The sequence below is a fragment of the Durio zibethinus genome, chromosome 25 (assembly GCF_047325235.1).
Source record: "Durio zibethinus cultivar Kanyao isolate XHJ-2024 chromosome 25, ASM4732523v1, whole genome shotgun sequence".
NCBI lineage: Eukaryota > Viridiplantae > Streptophyta > Magnoliopsida > Malvales > Malvaceae > Durio > Durio zibethinus.
Window position 1 is genome coordinate 18,032,240 of NC_143186.1, and position 15,238 is coordinate 18,047,477.

Consider the following 15,238-nt stretch of genomic DNA (forward strand, 5'->3'; position numbering starts at 1 on the left):
ATAAAATCTTTACTCAAATCTCACATAAATTATTTAAATCATGAGTTAGGACTCTTCTTAATTAAAAAAAAAAATTAGAAAGTGAATGCTTCAATTGATATGATGATATACGTGAAAAAGCATAAAATCAGTTATAAATTACTTAATCAAGAAAGTATTTTTCCTAATAGCTTAGTCATCATGCATGAACTTGAAAAACCAGACTGGTTCCTTCCAATAAAATCATGATCCAACTTTGTAAAAGCAATTCCTTTATAAAACATATATGTATATATATATCATGATAAGATCTTGATCATATTCCTATCAAATCAAAATCAAAATAAATTTATGTTTAATTTAATTAATTTAAAAAATAATATTTAATAGATTTAAAATAGAAATGGATAAAATAATAAGGTTTTTGAAGAAGAAATTTTTTCATTAATAAAATTAATAAATTTATCAACACTTTTTTATATATAATATAAGTGAAAACCTAAAAAAATATTGAATGTCCCATTAATTTGAAATTAAAATGCCAGCACTTACAATATATATTTTTTTATTTTCAAACTATTATCTCTTTTATTTAAAAAAAAAACTCAAAATAAAAAATAGCATCCCATGCTTAATTTGACCCTTTCCTTACCTACAAAAAGACAACAAAATTTTCTCTGAAAATGAAAATCTCATCATCAATATGTGTTTATTTTTCTTTAATCTAATCATTAATTACAAGACTAAAAATCTCATGTGAACCTTATGAAATTACTGAATTTGCTTTCTGGCATTAGCAAGATGCAGTTGGACATGGAAAAAAGGCCAAAGGATTGATGGGTTTCTCAGCTTATAAAGAACATGCATCTAGAAAGGTTTAATGGAATGACTCCACTAAAAAGAAAAAGAATATGTATGAATCACTTTCTTTTTTCTTTTATATATATCTTTTTATTTTTTTTATGTGTTTCAAGTACAAAGGGTTGGCCCAATTGCCACTTAAATTACAAGTTGTTGTTTAATAATAATGCAGATTGTCACACATTATCATCATTCCATGTTCATGGAACTTTCCTATTTCACATTTAAGCATTTTTCTTCAAGATGCATGCTCCTGTTTTTTAGCTCTTTTATTTTCTTTTTTAATGGAAGATTTTTATAAATTTAAATTTAAATCTAATGAAATTGAATTACCAAAAAAAAAAATCCTAAAACATATATCTCCAAATAAAAGGCAAATTAGAAAGTGAGACTTTTAGCATGGAGATTTTTTTTTAAGTTATAATTATTATCAAATATTATATTTATATTATCAATTAAATAATCAATTATTATATTATAATCAAATTACAATCATTGAAAAATCAACAAATGAGTTAAAACATAATCAAATTCAAAGATTTGAACCTAAAATTTTAATATTTTAAAATCTCTTTGCAACTAAATCAAAGTCTCATCGCTCTCTTTGACTTAAATAATAAAAACAAAAAAAAGGAATATTCACATATTTTCCTTTTTCTCGTTATCCAATTGAATACATTGATATGAATTGGTAATGCATTTTCGATTAATTGGTAGGCTGCGCCATTCAATGTATATGCTCTCCAAGTAAATATATATTATAAAATTTAAAAAAAAAAACCCTTAAATATATAAACCCAAGAAACCAGAAAATATTGTAAATTCAGGAGACAAAGGCACAATTAGAAAATAGATTTAAAGAATTTAATGGACAATCATAATGTGAACAAGGACATTAAAAAGTAGTACTAAAATTAACTATTACAAAACTAATTGGGTGGAAGAGAATCTTTTTAACACGTTTTGAGTGGACTAGTTGGTGTTTAAAGTACAAATTAAATGGATAATTATGGAGAAACATGCTTTACAAAATTAAGAAAAGAAAACCCAAAATCTCTAGCACTTCTTTTTTAATTACCCAATAAAGTGCAAGGATGGAAGGAATGATATATTGACAAAAAAAAAAAAAAAAGGAGATTCTTTAAGATATAAAATTATTTTTAAAGAGAATGGATCAATTTATATTAATATAAAATTTTAAAAAAAATTATTTTTTTAAGAGAGAAACAAATCAAAAAGAAAAAAAAATTTAATCTCATCTTTTGGATATATTAAAATCAATAATTAATAAAATATAAAAATGTTTAATTTTATACTTATATAAGTTGATTTCTTCCCATTTTTATATGCAAATATATATATATATATTAATATATGTTGCACCTAATTATAACAATTAAGGGCAATGAAGCATTGTTTTAATTAGAAAGCAAACAGGAAATCTTAAAATACTCAAAGCTTCAAATTTAAGTCATACTCTATATGAATTTGGTCCAATTATATGTTAGTTCATTAATTAATTAATTAATTAGTTTATTTAATTTAACTCTTTAATTTTTTTTGTAAAATTTAATACTTAATTAGGCTATGTTCCATGATGACCACACCAATATTTGCTGGTAGCATTCTGGCCTCAAACGGGATTTAGGAAAAATGAATTTTCACCAGATTAGTGGCTTTTATCAATCATGATTTCAATTATAATTGTATCTTTTACTTGTAATTATAATTTTATTCATCCGAGTTTGGTCCTAACCCCTTTCTTTACGGCAAAATAAATTAATCAAGCAAAAAATATAGCATATCTCAAAGTCTTAAGTGTAATTATGAATGATCAAAATCAAAATTTTCATCATTAATTTGTTTCCCTTTTCTTCTCTTACTCGTTAATCGTCATAATTAAGATTTCTTTAATTAGGTATTGTTGGTATCAAATGAATTTCTTGCCACTTTTCTTTTATTGTTGTGTCGGCATTCAGAAGGAATTTGGCTTCGCCATGGAAATGAGGTAACTTGCACGTCAATTAAGAAAATGTTGGTGAAAATTTGCCAAAAACCCCTTGGTCAAACCAAATGGGAGGAAAATGACATTCCTGAAATGTCACATGGGAAATGCAAAGCCGGAATAGGGAACGCCAAAGGAGATTGTGTTTTCATTTCTCACCAAAAAAAACGAAATTAAAAAAGATCCCACACGTGACCAAAAAAGAAATGATTTTTTTATGCCATGTCAGGCCTAGGGTGATGTGGATGAATGATATTGGTTGGGAAAATTGCAGTGGGTCCCTTGTAGTCCATAGCAACCTACCAAATTCTTGCAAGGGATTATGTCAAACATGGGGCTATGGTTATGACAAATCTACATTATTTTGACCATGGAAGTGGTCATAGTTGATGTTGATGTTGTTTGACCACCTTTGTTAAGGAATTCAACCAATTGAAATGAGGATTTGCAAAAGCTTATCCTTTGTCTTTTGGGATTAGAAATTGGATAAGAATTTGCAATAGACTAATGAAAATTTTCAATCCAAGAATGAGATCATGAAAATCAATTCCTTGTTTCATTTTATCACGGGCCATCGTATATTTAATAATCCTAGAAACCTTAAATCAACATTTTTAAGAGAATTAATAATAATTATATGTGAATAATAAAATATATAAGATTATAACTTCCAATTAAAAAAATGTTATTTTATGGCCCACTCAAAGAATTGAATTCGAATTTTTGTTATTTTAAGTAAAAAAAAATTTGATAATTTCATTGAGCTTACATTTATGAAATTTTCATGACCTTTGACCTCATAAAATCAAAGCATGAGTTTGGGGTGCTAGCAATCGAAGAATTTTCAATGACAAAATGTGGGAGACAAGCAATGAATTAAAATATACGAGAGAATAACTTTCTGCAAAGGGCATCTATGAAGCAATCTTGAATTTTCGCCATACTATAATAAATTGTTCCAAGAATCGGCTATGCATGTGAGTGGAATAAAGTATTGCCTTTCTAATGTAAAAGAGATCCCATAGCATATAGCAACAACCACTAGGAAGGTCTAGGAAGAAATTGGACTAACCCATATCTCTTTAAAAAAAAAAAAGTATTGAATGATAAATAGATCTTATATCTACATTTATGGGATTTGTATCATCTCCAGTTTATCAAAAAGTTTAACCTCTTGGGCTTAGGTAAGTGGTAAGAGTAAAAGATAAAGATTTTAAATTTAAATCGTAGTACTATGATTTAAACTAGTAATTGCTAGTAATTTCTCTTATATAAAAAAAAAATTCAAGTAGTTTATTTTTCACAAATAGTATGTTTATTTATGTAATTTTAAACTTCATAATATATATATATATATATATACATATGTATATATATAGTTGAGCTCGGAAATTTTGGGCAGTGCCAAATGTGACAATTCATTTTACTTGCATTGAACATGGTCAAGGTTCCAAGCTTTGTGCAAGTTGTCCCAGACGTGCCCAAGCTCAACCAAGATTTTTCAGGGCCAACCATATAGAAAAGCAACTTTTCTTACCAAATGAAACTTCCTTGATCAAGACTCAAGTGACCAAAGTCTTGGGTAATCTTTGTGTCAAATTGGAACATCAATGTTCTAGAAGAAAAAGAACCAAAAACATGAGTGTTTGATTAAATTGTAAGTAACATCAAATCTTTGGAGAAATGTAGGTTACAATCTTACTATTGTTTCTAAATCATCATTAAGAAGAAAAGGAAGCCTCAAGACCCAAATGTGTATTTGCACACCAATTGAATTTGGCGAGAACCTTTTGCAGCCTTAAAATGCTTCTCTCTGGTCATTTTAAAAGGCCTTTCTCAAGTCAGCCTAAGCCCATCTATAAACCAATATTGGGCTATCAGCTAATTGAGCAATGGAGTGGAATGGGCAACCCTTTATCCCAAACTTCTGGTTTACAATATTGTATATCCTTTTTTACAACAATATAAAAAAAAAAAAAAAAGAAGTTTTAAGTGTTGGGATTACGATTTAAAAAAAGATTTTGAATTATTCTTCTTCTAATAAAAAATTATAATTTATAAAATACCCGAAAAAGATTATTATTAGCTTTCCATACTTAAGATGGCAAGAAAAAGAAAAAGGAGTTGTTAGATGACTTGACTGATAACTCAATGGTTTAGGGCAACAGGTTAGGTGAGAACTTAAATGGATAGATTAAATGAAAATTTGTAACAAGTTCAAGTACAATTGCATTTATAAATTGTTGAAGCTCTTCCATCTTTTAAATTTCTTTCTTCCTACTTTCTTTTTTCTTTTATGAGTTTCATCCATCTTTTTCAACTATCTTTACATTATTGAATAATTCAAAGAATTTTCTTACCAATACCCCACAAAAATTATAAAAAAAAAGTAAAAAAAAAATGTAAATTCCTAGCTATTCTCATAGTTTCTTGTGCCAAGGTTCCAATTGTCAAGACCCTACAAATTTGTTTTCTAGGTTTTGACTTACTTATGTGATTTGATTAATTTTAAATGAAAATAACTAAAGACTTTTTTATTGATTCTTCTCATAAAAATAATATCTTTTGCATTCGAACATTTGATACAATAATTCATATATAATTTCGTTCAAAGAGCAAATTACGACTCCGTCGTACCCAAATAAAAAAAAAAATGCCTGTTGAGCCAAAAATGAAAACTCTTACCATTTGATTTCAAAAGAACAAGTGCACATGCATCCACATGTGCAAATCACATGCTCTCCTTGGACCCAACTCCAAGTGGCCAAAACCTTAGCTTTGCTTCACTCTCTTGCGACCAAAAATACATTAAAAAAAGAAAGGGAAATGAGTGAAAATGGTGGGTTATCTTTGCCTCCAAGGGAACGTGAGAACAATCAATTGGGACATAATGAATGGAATTGAATATATGCATTACATCATGCTATGAGAGTGACATACTTTATTGCTGATCCACTGCAAGGACGTGAAACCCTAAATGAAAAAAAAAAGTGGAAGATCAAAAAATAATTTATGATTTTCATATGGTTGGGGGATAAAATATATTTAAAAATTAAACAATTATTTTAATTGTTTAAGATAAATTGCATATATATATGGACCATTTATCATCATCTTGCAACCAAGATTAAAGGATTTTCATGATTTTTATATCCAAATTATTAGATAGCAATATGTTTTTTTTTTTTAATTAAAGGACAAATCATAATATTTTTTAAAAGACCTTATTAGGAGAGTAAAAAAGGGTTTTTCAAAAATAGGGGAGAAATGATCATACACATATTTATCAATTATGAGGAATTGTCTTAATTACAAACAATCATTTGATATATTTTCGATAACAATTGATAAGTACATCATTTTTTAAAATAAATGAAACATTTTCATTAAGACAAATGCATATTAATTGTCTTTGTTTTAAAATAATGATGGACCAATAAATATTTGAAACGCATGTCATTTTTATTTAATTAAGAGTAGTTAAAATCTAGCATCAATCTAAGATAAATGCAATTTTCAACACATGTTTACCTTTATGTTAAAGCAAGCTATAATAGAGATAATGCTAGTAATGAAATTTGATTAGTTGATGAATGAGAGTGGCAACAGCCAACAGCACAGCCACAAATCAATGCTTACAAAATCCAACATTATTTGACCCCTATTAACATGATATGTTGAACATTTTGTGAACGTGGGATAGAAAAAATTTCCATATAGATTTTTCGATACATGGGATAGAAAAAAAGGGAAAATGTCTCAAAAACATCTTTACCAAATAAATTTAAAGGCATGCATAAACCAATATAGATATGTCCAAGGACAATTTAATGGAACACCCTAATGAGTTAAGAATATTTCTTTTCTTTTTTTTTTACAAAAAAAAGTCCCAAATTAAGGAAGAAGAATATATTACAAATATTAAAATTTAAACCACGACTTAAAAAATATTATTTTTTTAAAATGATTATATGAATTAATTAAATTAAATTTTGGATTCAAAATACAAAATTTTAGTACTAAAAAATTTGAGTCGAATCTTAAAAAAGAAATGATATGGGTTTATGAAATGGAGTTTTTATTATCATATGTATATAAATAAAAAAAAATAAAACTATATTTGAAAGTGATAGCTAAATTAAGAAAAAAATAAAATAAGGGGTTTAAACCCTAAAGTCAAAACTAATCTAAGAAATAAAAGAATAATAATAGTGATTTGTAAAGCGAACAGTGAGCAATGTTAAAATTTTGTTTTTGGGGCCTTTCCAGTTGTAGGAGGAGACAAATGCTAACGTTTCCTACAAGACTAAAGCACCTTTTAAAAACGTGTATTGGCTCATTTGACCGTTTCTTTGTATTAATCAAATGTGCTTTAATCTTGTTGGAGTTGGTAAGGTAAAAGGATATGATCCAAATATTTTCCTCTTTCAATAAGCTTTTCCCAGTATTCAACCCTTTATTTAAAAAACAATACTAGCAAATACCATCTATGGATGTTGGCATTAAAATAATCGTATTATATAATTCCGTTATTCGTAGATAAAGTATTAAATTTTTGTTCTCAAGCTTTTAATTTAATGGTTAAAGACGCTTGAGAAGATATCTCAAGAGTCTGATTTCGAATCAATTTTTTTTTCTCTCTTTTACTTGCATTAGAGATTTACCTTGATGTAATAAAAAAAATTTAATTTTAATGATAAAAATTTTAAATTTTAACAATTTTAAGTATTATATAAATTCCAACATATATATTTTCTTTGGGAAGAAAAATTCTGCTCCTAGATTGAAGGAAAATTCTCATTCATAATTTTAATTACTACTTATTAATTTGTTTTGGATTTTTTTTTTTTTTGGTTGAAGCATTGTTTGGTAACCTCTTAAAAAACATTCTTCTACTAATTTCATGTCATTGTATTATAAGTCTAAATTAATCCCTCATGTCATGTGTCATGGTTGGAAACTTAGCATTTTTAAAATGTGTGATGTAGCCTCTCCCACACCTTCATACGTTCATATTATAATATTTTGTTCAATTTTACAGGTTATTAAATTAAGTCAATCGTGACAATCACCTTCTACATTTATTTTTTTTGGCAAAGTTCTTTTCAAAACCCTTTTTTTCTTCTAATATAAATTGTCAAAATACAACCGCCATATATATATAATATAATGTTCGTATTTTTTATATATATGAAATCTCAATCTAAGAATATAAAAAAATAGTTACAAATGTTAAAATTTAAAATTTAAATTTACTAAATGTCACTTATTAAAAAAGAGTGAATAAACCTATTAAATTAAGCCTAAATTCATAAATTTGGATATTTGATTTGTATAATTATGTTGCAAAAATTTGGTAGAGAATTTATTTTGAACAATAATGGAATTCATGGGAGGCAGTTTAATGGTTTAGATTTTGATTTACCTAGGTCTTGCCATGAATGAATGAAGTAGGGTAGTTGAAGATTAATAAGATTATTATTATTATTTATGATTATCATTATCTTTGAATTTAAACCCAAATGTCATAATCTTTGATTTTAATGACTAGGATTAAAGTCATTTTCATCAAAGGTAAGATGTTGGGTTAACCTATTTGTTACTCAAAAACAAAACAAAAACAAAAATCCCTTCATATATATATATATATATATATATATATAAATGGATTTTAATCTTTCCTTTGAGATTAGGTGTGTTAGGTTGACTGTTACCCACTGCCTTCTATATCAGTATATGGGGCAACTCTCTCAAAAATCAACAACTACTTCACTTTTTGGCTATTAGGTTTAGTGAAACTAATGTCAACAAAATTTTCAAGGTTCAGTGAAACTAAATTCAGAAACATCCTTTTCCATCCTTTCTGATGATGCATCTTAAATTTTGGATCACATTTATTTTATATAAATAACAATGGCAAATGTTTTATAAATGAAATATTTATATAATCGAACATTTGATTTAATGATAAATATGTATTTATTTTTAATTTAAAAAGCGAGTTTGAATCTCTTTCTTTCAAAATAAACATTTATATTGTTTAAGCATAATTTTTTCTATCACTATTTAACAGTATATATAATCTTGCAATAAAAGCTTGTTTTAGGCATAGAACGAAAGTGAATGAACTCATTTGAAAATGAATCCATAATTTAAAATGAGATATTAAATTTAAATAATAATTCATTAAAAATAATCTTGTTAATTATTTTAGATATTGAATATTATATTTTTTCAAAGAAAAAATATATTTGTTGAGACTTAAAAATAAAATTTTGTATTTTGACTCTTTAAAATGGATAAGAAATAAGGTAAATATGGCCCAATGGGTGTGCTTAAATTGGAAATTAGCAAAACCAAAGGCGACTTCAAAATTTTGTTTGCCTAATGAGAGGGGGTTCGGTTACCAAGCTTCAATTCCACTCTCTGGTCTTGGCATGGTAAGGTGAGGTGAGGTCACACCTAGAAGCCAGTCTGCCCTATACTCCTTTGGACCAACTCACCAGTATGCCTTAACTTTAAAGGGTATTCCTTGTTTTCTCCTTTTTTTTTTTTTAATTTTACTTTCCTTTGGGTTAATATTAGAATATAATAATAGGCTTTATTTTTCTATATGATTTGAATAGAAACCAAATTAGAAGAACACATGCATTGTTCAACAACAAGTTCTGATGCAAAAGAGATTCATTCTCATCACACTAAAATCTAGTTTGATTCAAAAACCATTATAAGTATAATTAATTAGTGAATTTTAGAAACCAAACACAATTCGAATACGATGAGAATGCATTTTCGTTACATTTAATTTTGTTATTGAATGAACTCTCATTTCATTTATTTAGATATAGATTAATATAAAAATATAATAGAGAAAATAATAAGAAATTCACGTACTATTATAATTCTTATTTTTTAAATTTTTTTATCAAAATTATTAAATTTAAAAATATTATTTTGATTCAAATAAATTATAGATTTAATTTTGATCTAAGAATCTAAAATAATATAAGTGAATCCCTACTCAAAAAAAATATTATACTTATAATTACAATGTTATATATAGTAACTCATTTAATTCTATTTCCATTGATCCATTGACATGAATACAATAAATTCTTTTATCATCAATTTATTACTTCATTTAGCATTTGATAACTTATTGAAGTTATTTTTGTTATTTTTGTAACATCATAAAGGATATAAAAAAAATATTAATTTATAAACCAACATGTACATGTCATGAGCTATCACAAATTTCAAACTCATATAATTCATGTCTTTGTGATTGAGATTGATGAACACTTGAATCATTTTAGGAATTATGAATTAACACATGCAAAACTAATGATTTATATAGAAAATTACAAACATTTAGTTTTAATTTTTTTATATTAAATTTTTTAAAGTTAAAAGGTGGAGGTTCAATTTGAAATTATTTTAATAAAATATTTTTTCATTTAATATATTAATTTCACTAATTAAAAAAAACAAATACAAAAAATCTTCTATATAACATGTTAATAATGCTAATCTATATATACTAATTATTTTTTTCTATTTTTAGAAATAAAATGTACTAATAATTTACTATTTTTAAAATTTATATTTGGAAGCAAACAATTAAAGATGGAGTAAAATTGTATTAAAAAAAAAAGTGTCCAAAATTTCATTTTATTTCTAAAAGAAGGTCAAATTCAAAAAACAAAAGGCCATGTTTGGCAACCAAAAAATACTTCTCCTGCCATGGAGTCCCGCGTTTATTGTACGAACGGCGACTCACGTATTTCTATAATTTAAAATAAAAAAAAATTCTCTGTAAATACTCCAAAAATAATTCAAGTGGTTTTTTTTTCTACTTTCAAAAACCTCTCTCCTCTGTCTTCAAGCCTCAGATTCTTTCTTTTAAATCCCACTCAAAGAATTTTCTTCTCAACATTTTCATTGCTGTTTTCTCTTTTCTTCTTTGCTCCAAAGAAACCATGTAACTGAAGAAATGTATGGTTTTTTTTTTCTTTGTATATTGATAAAGGTTGATTTTTGGTTTATTTCTTCTTCAATGGATTTCATTTCACTTTTTTCTATGGGAAACAATTTCTGGGTTTTTCGTATCTGGCCTTGTTTTCATGTTTCATGGGTTAAAACTTTTCTGGGTCTTTTTTTCTTGCTTTGTACTCTGTTTGTTTGGTGAGAAAGATTAAGAAAGAGAACTTGGAACTGAAAGTTGAAGAAACTTATTGGTTTTACTCAAAAGCTCTTTGCTTTCTTGAAAGTCTTTTGGAGTTCATAAACTCTTTTTCTTTTTCTTTTTTTCTTTTGGTTTTCCTGTTTCTTTTTTTTTCTTAGTAACCAAACAGATCAGTATTATAATTCTTGTTCTTTAATCTATAATCAGCAAAAAGTTTCAGTTTTTGACTCATAAATGTTTAATTAATAAGTTTATGAATGCTAATCAGATCAACTATATTTTCTTCTCAAGCTTTAGTCACATTATTAATTTTCTTTTTACTGAATTTTGTTTCTTGGGGTCTGTTCAATCCGTTTGTTTTTACAATTATGTGAATTTGATCAGTTTTTGGTATGAGACTATTCAGATAGTAGACGAAAATTTTGTTCTTTTTGTCATGTTTCTCAACTTTGACTTTTATTTCATTTGCTGTGAAAAATGACATGAAAGTTCTAGACTTGACCTTCTAGTTTTGATAAAATTAACATTGTTTGACTGACTGAGAATTGTATTAAAGTTTTTTACTTTTTCTTTTATTAATGTCGATTTGGTGGTAGTTTAGAATTGGCTTAATTTGACCCCAGAATTGTATTTGCAGTTGTTTCGATGGACTGGAGGCTTGAATAGCAAATAGCAAAAGAGGGAGTGGAGATGAGGGGGGAGTCAACTGGTTTGATCATTGGGATTTCTATAGGAGTTGTGATCGGTGTGCTTTTAGCTATTTTTGCACTGTTTTGTATAAGATATCATAGGAAGAGATCCCAGATAGGAAACAGCAGTTCCAGGAGAGCTTCAACTATTCCCATCAGGGCTAATGGAGCTGATTCTTGTACTATATTATCAGATTCGACTCTCGCTCCTGAGTCACCTGTGAAATCTGGAAGAAATGGAATGTCTATGTGGCTTGAAGGTTTTAGAAGGAGTAATGTTGTCTCCATGTCTGGAATACCCGAGTATTCATACAAGTATGTTTTTTTTTTTTTAACTTGTTCAATTATGCATGATTGTAGTTGATCATTTGAGTAGTAGATTTTAGCGAATATTGTTCTTTAGTTTTTATATGCGATTATGATTAGATGTGTTGGTGACTGGTTTGTATTGTTATCCATGTGATATAATAATGATATAATGGTTATGGGAAATTATTTTTTTGGTCCACTCTTGAATAAAGTTTGCTTAATGTTATCTTGTCTTGTATTTGTGTCTCAAGGTAGATAGCATGATATGAACTTTTCAAGATTTTCCAGTTTTGGAATCTGTGAAGTTGTTTGTTTTTCAGTAAAAGTGGGCATTCTTAATAAGAAACTAACTGGATTCTTGCAGTTCAATACTTTTTAAATATCGGGCAATTAATATCTCTAAAATCAAGCTAATGGCTTGAATGTAAGAACATGTTTGAGCCTTTAATACTTTCATTCATGTTATAGCAAACTAGTAGTATAGCACTATAGTTGGGTGGTTTGTGGCTTGAATTTGTGTATTTTTCCTGAACTTTTCCCTTGATTTTTCTTTGCTAATTCATTGATGGCGTTACTAACTCAGGGATTTGCAAAAAGCAACCTATAATTTTACAACATTAATAGGACAAGGAGCCTTTGGTCCAGTTTATAAAGCTCAGATGTCAACTGGTGAGACTGTTGCCGTGAAAGTGCTTGCAACTGATTCTAAACAAGGGGAGAAAGAGTTCCAGACAGAGGTAGGGATGTCATATTTTAATGGCAAGATTTATCTATTCCTAATTAGGTTTGCATAAACATTTGTAAAATAGTAGTATTCTTGGTTTTTTCAAGATACCGTCACTTTAGAATTCCTTTTTCTTGTTACCATGGCTTGGCATGCTTTCTAGTTTCTTAAGAGATGAACACAACTTAGCATCCAAGGAAGAATATTACTCTAAGTTCTATTTCTGCTTTTTCTATAAGCAAAAACTGAGAGTAGAAGTAGATAAGTGAATGATAAGAGTTACAAGGTTTTTCTTTTAAGGGAATGAGGTAAACAAAACAATGAACGCTTGGAACATCATGTTGACAAGAAAATTTTCTCATCAAAAGCATTTGACTACATGAAATTCAGGGAAAAACTTGATTAGCCAATCAAAGTCATTCACAGCCTTTTACCCAACTTATTATTTGCCTTTTTTTAACATGCCTTTACTGATCGCATTTCTCTGTGTTTTCTGTGTGTGTGTGTGTGTCTGCTTTTCTTTTTGTTCCTTCCTGCTGTCTCCAGCTTGTTAATATTTCACCCTCTTAACATTTCAGGTTATGTTGTTGGGAAGGCTGCATCACAGGAACCTTGTAAATTTGGTTGGATATTGTGCAGAAAAGGGTCAGCATATGCTTGTCTATGTGTATATGAGTAAAGGCAGTTTGGCTTCTCATTTGTACAGTAAGTAGGCTGCCAACTCCCTCGGTAGAAGATCAGTATATTATGAATGACCAAAACTGAAATATTATACCATGGACTTGTATATCGGCTGGTCTCACTCTTCTATAGGTTAACTTCTTTGTAAAACAAAGCTTTTTTGGATCTTTGGCATTCAATGGTCTGGAGCTACCTTGTATTTTCTGCTGCTCTACATGTTGAATCTATGATAAGCTCGTTTTTTAGAACGCAAATGTATCTTTTTGCTTCTATTTCATTGAGCCATTGACTATCATGTCATTGCTGAAAACTCTATTAACAATATGGCCAACCTTGCTAGTAGTATGCTGTCATCAATGCTCTACATACTTTAATTATGCAAATGAGTTGATACGGTGAAAACTAGTATGCATCAGATTACAATTAGCTTTTTACTATAAGCGTATCAAGAAATTATGATTTCGGAGGCACTTGTAGATGCCTGCTCTTTGAAAATTCAATTTTGTATACACTAGTTTCTATTGAAAACTGCATTTCATCTTTCTGCAGGTGAAAATCATGAACCTCTGAGCTGGAATTTGAGGGTTTATATCGCTTTAGATGTAGCAAGGGGCTTGGAATATCTTCATGACGGGGTAATATTTCTTATTTGGACTGTATGTGGACATGTCTGTCTTTGCAGGCATGTATGGCAGATTCATGTGCGTGCATTATGCTTATGGTAAAAATCTGTAAATTTCTTCATATTTATTTTTTTAGGCAGTTCCTCCTGTAATACACCGGGACATTAAGTCATCCAATATTCTGTTGGATCAGTCCATGAGAGCCAGGGTATGTTCTTGGTTATTGATAATTTTAAATTGCCATTGTTATATTTTTGTACATCATGATATATGGCTTAATCTTATGGGACTGCCATCTCAAGCAGGTAGCTGATTTCGGGCTCTCAAGAGAAGAGATGGTAGACAAACACGCAGCTAACGTACGAGGAACGTTTGGATATCTTGATCCAGAGTACATATCTACAAGGAACTTTACTAAGAAAAGTGATGTTTACAGCTTCGGGGTGTTGCTCTTTGAACTCATAGCTGGCAGAAATCCTTTACAGGGTCTCATGGAATATGTTGAGCTAGTAAGATCTCTCTTTCACTTTCTCTCTTTAAGTCAAGCTTATATCCATGTTGTTCTGAATATATAAGTGATATGACAAACAGGCAGCTATGAGTACCGAAGGGAAAGTTGGGTGGGAGGAAATTGTAGATTCACGATTAGACGGGAAATTTGATGTGCAAGAGCTCAACGAAGTAGCAGCTCTTGCGTATAAATGTGTCAACCGAGTCCCCAAAAAACGACCTTCCATGAGGGACATCGTGCAAGTTCTAACACGAATCCTTAAAATGAGACACAGCAAGAAGCATCAGAAGTCTTCATCTGCCACTGCAGATGAGGTTTCAGTTGACTTAGAGCAAGGCGAAACTAAGATACCGATAACTGAACACCAGAGAGACGAGTCCATGGACAGCGCAGCTGACACATTTGAAATATAGTCAATGGTTCTTCCATTTGTTAATTTGTTAAAAATTTCTTGGTTTTGTCTTTGTTTTGTGATATATGTCAAGCAAAAGCAGGTTTGTTTGTAGCATTTGAGCTGTCTTTTGAGTGGGTTTAGGGTAAAAAGGATTGTTATTAATTTGGTGTAACATAGTTAGCCTCATTTGTTTTGCTGATTTAATTTTTGTATATTAATACAATAGAAATGAAAATGAATGAAAGCATAGATAATGTCTTTCTGAAATTGTTTTTCT

The 15,238-nt window shown here is 28.6% G+C and overlaps 1 protein-coding gene across 1 annotated transcript; it reads left to right on the plus strand.

Annotated features, from left to right (window-relative positions):
- The first annotated feature begins 10,700 nt into the window (after positions 1-10,700).
- LOC111275733 (calcium/calmodulin-regulated receptor-like kinase 1) lies at positions 10,701-15,228 on the plus strand. Its single transcript, XM_022861240.2, has 8 exons — positions 10,701-10,840; positions 11,668-12,034; positions 12,612-12,765; positions 13,331-13,457; positions 13,983-14,068; positions 14,193-14,264; positions 14,362-14,565; positions 14,648-15,228. Exons 2-8 carry the CDS (start codon positions 11,721-11,723, stop codon positions 14,978-14,980), a joined length of 1,290 nt encoding a protein of 429 aa, XP_022716975.1. The 5' UTR covers positions 10,701-10,840; positions 11,668-11,720; the 3' UTR covers positions 14,981-15,228.
- The last annotated feature ends 10 nt before the right edge of the window (positions 15,229-15,238 follow it).

Coding starts and splice junctions, on each gene's coding strand:
- LOC111275733 (XM_022861240.2), top strand. CDS start 11,721: ATGAGGGGGGAGTCAACTGGTTTGATCATTGGGATTTCTATAGGAGTT. Junction 13,458..13,982: donor TTTGGCTTCTCATTTGTACA/GTAAGTAGGCTG, acceptor ATCTTTCTGCAG/GTGAAAATCATGAACCTCTG. Junction 14,265..14,361: donor ATCAGTCCATGAGAGCCAGG/GTATGTTCTTGG, acceptor CATCTCAAGCAG/GTAGCTGATTTCGGGCTCTC.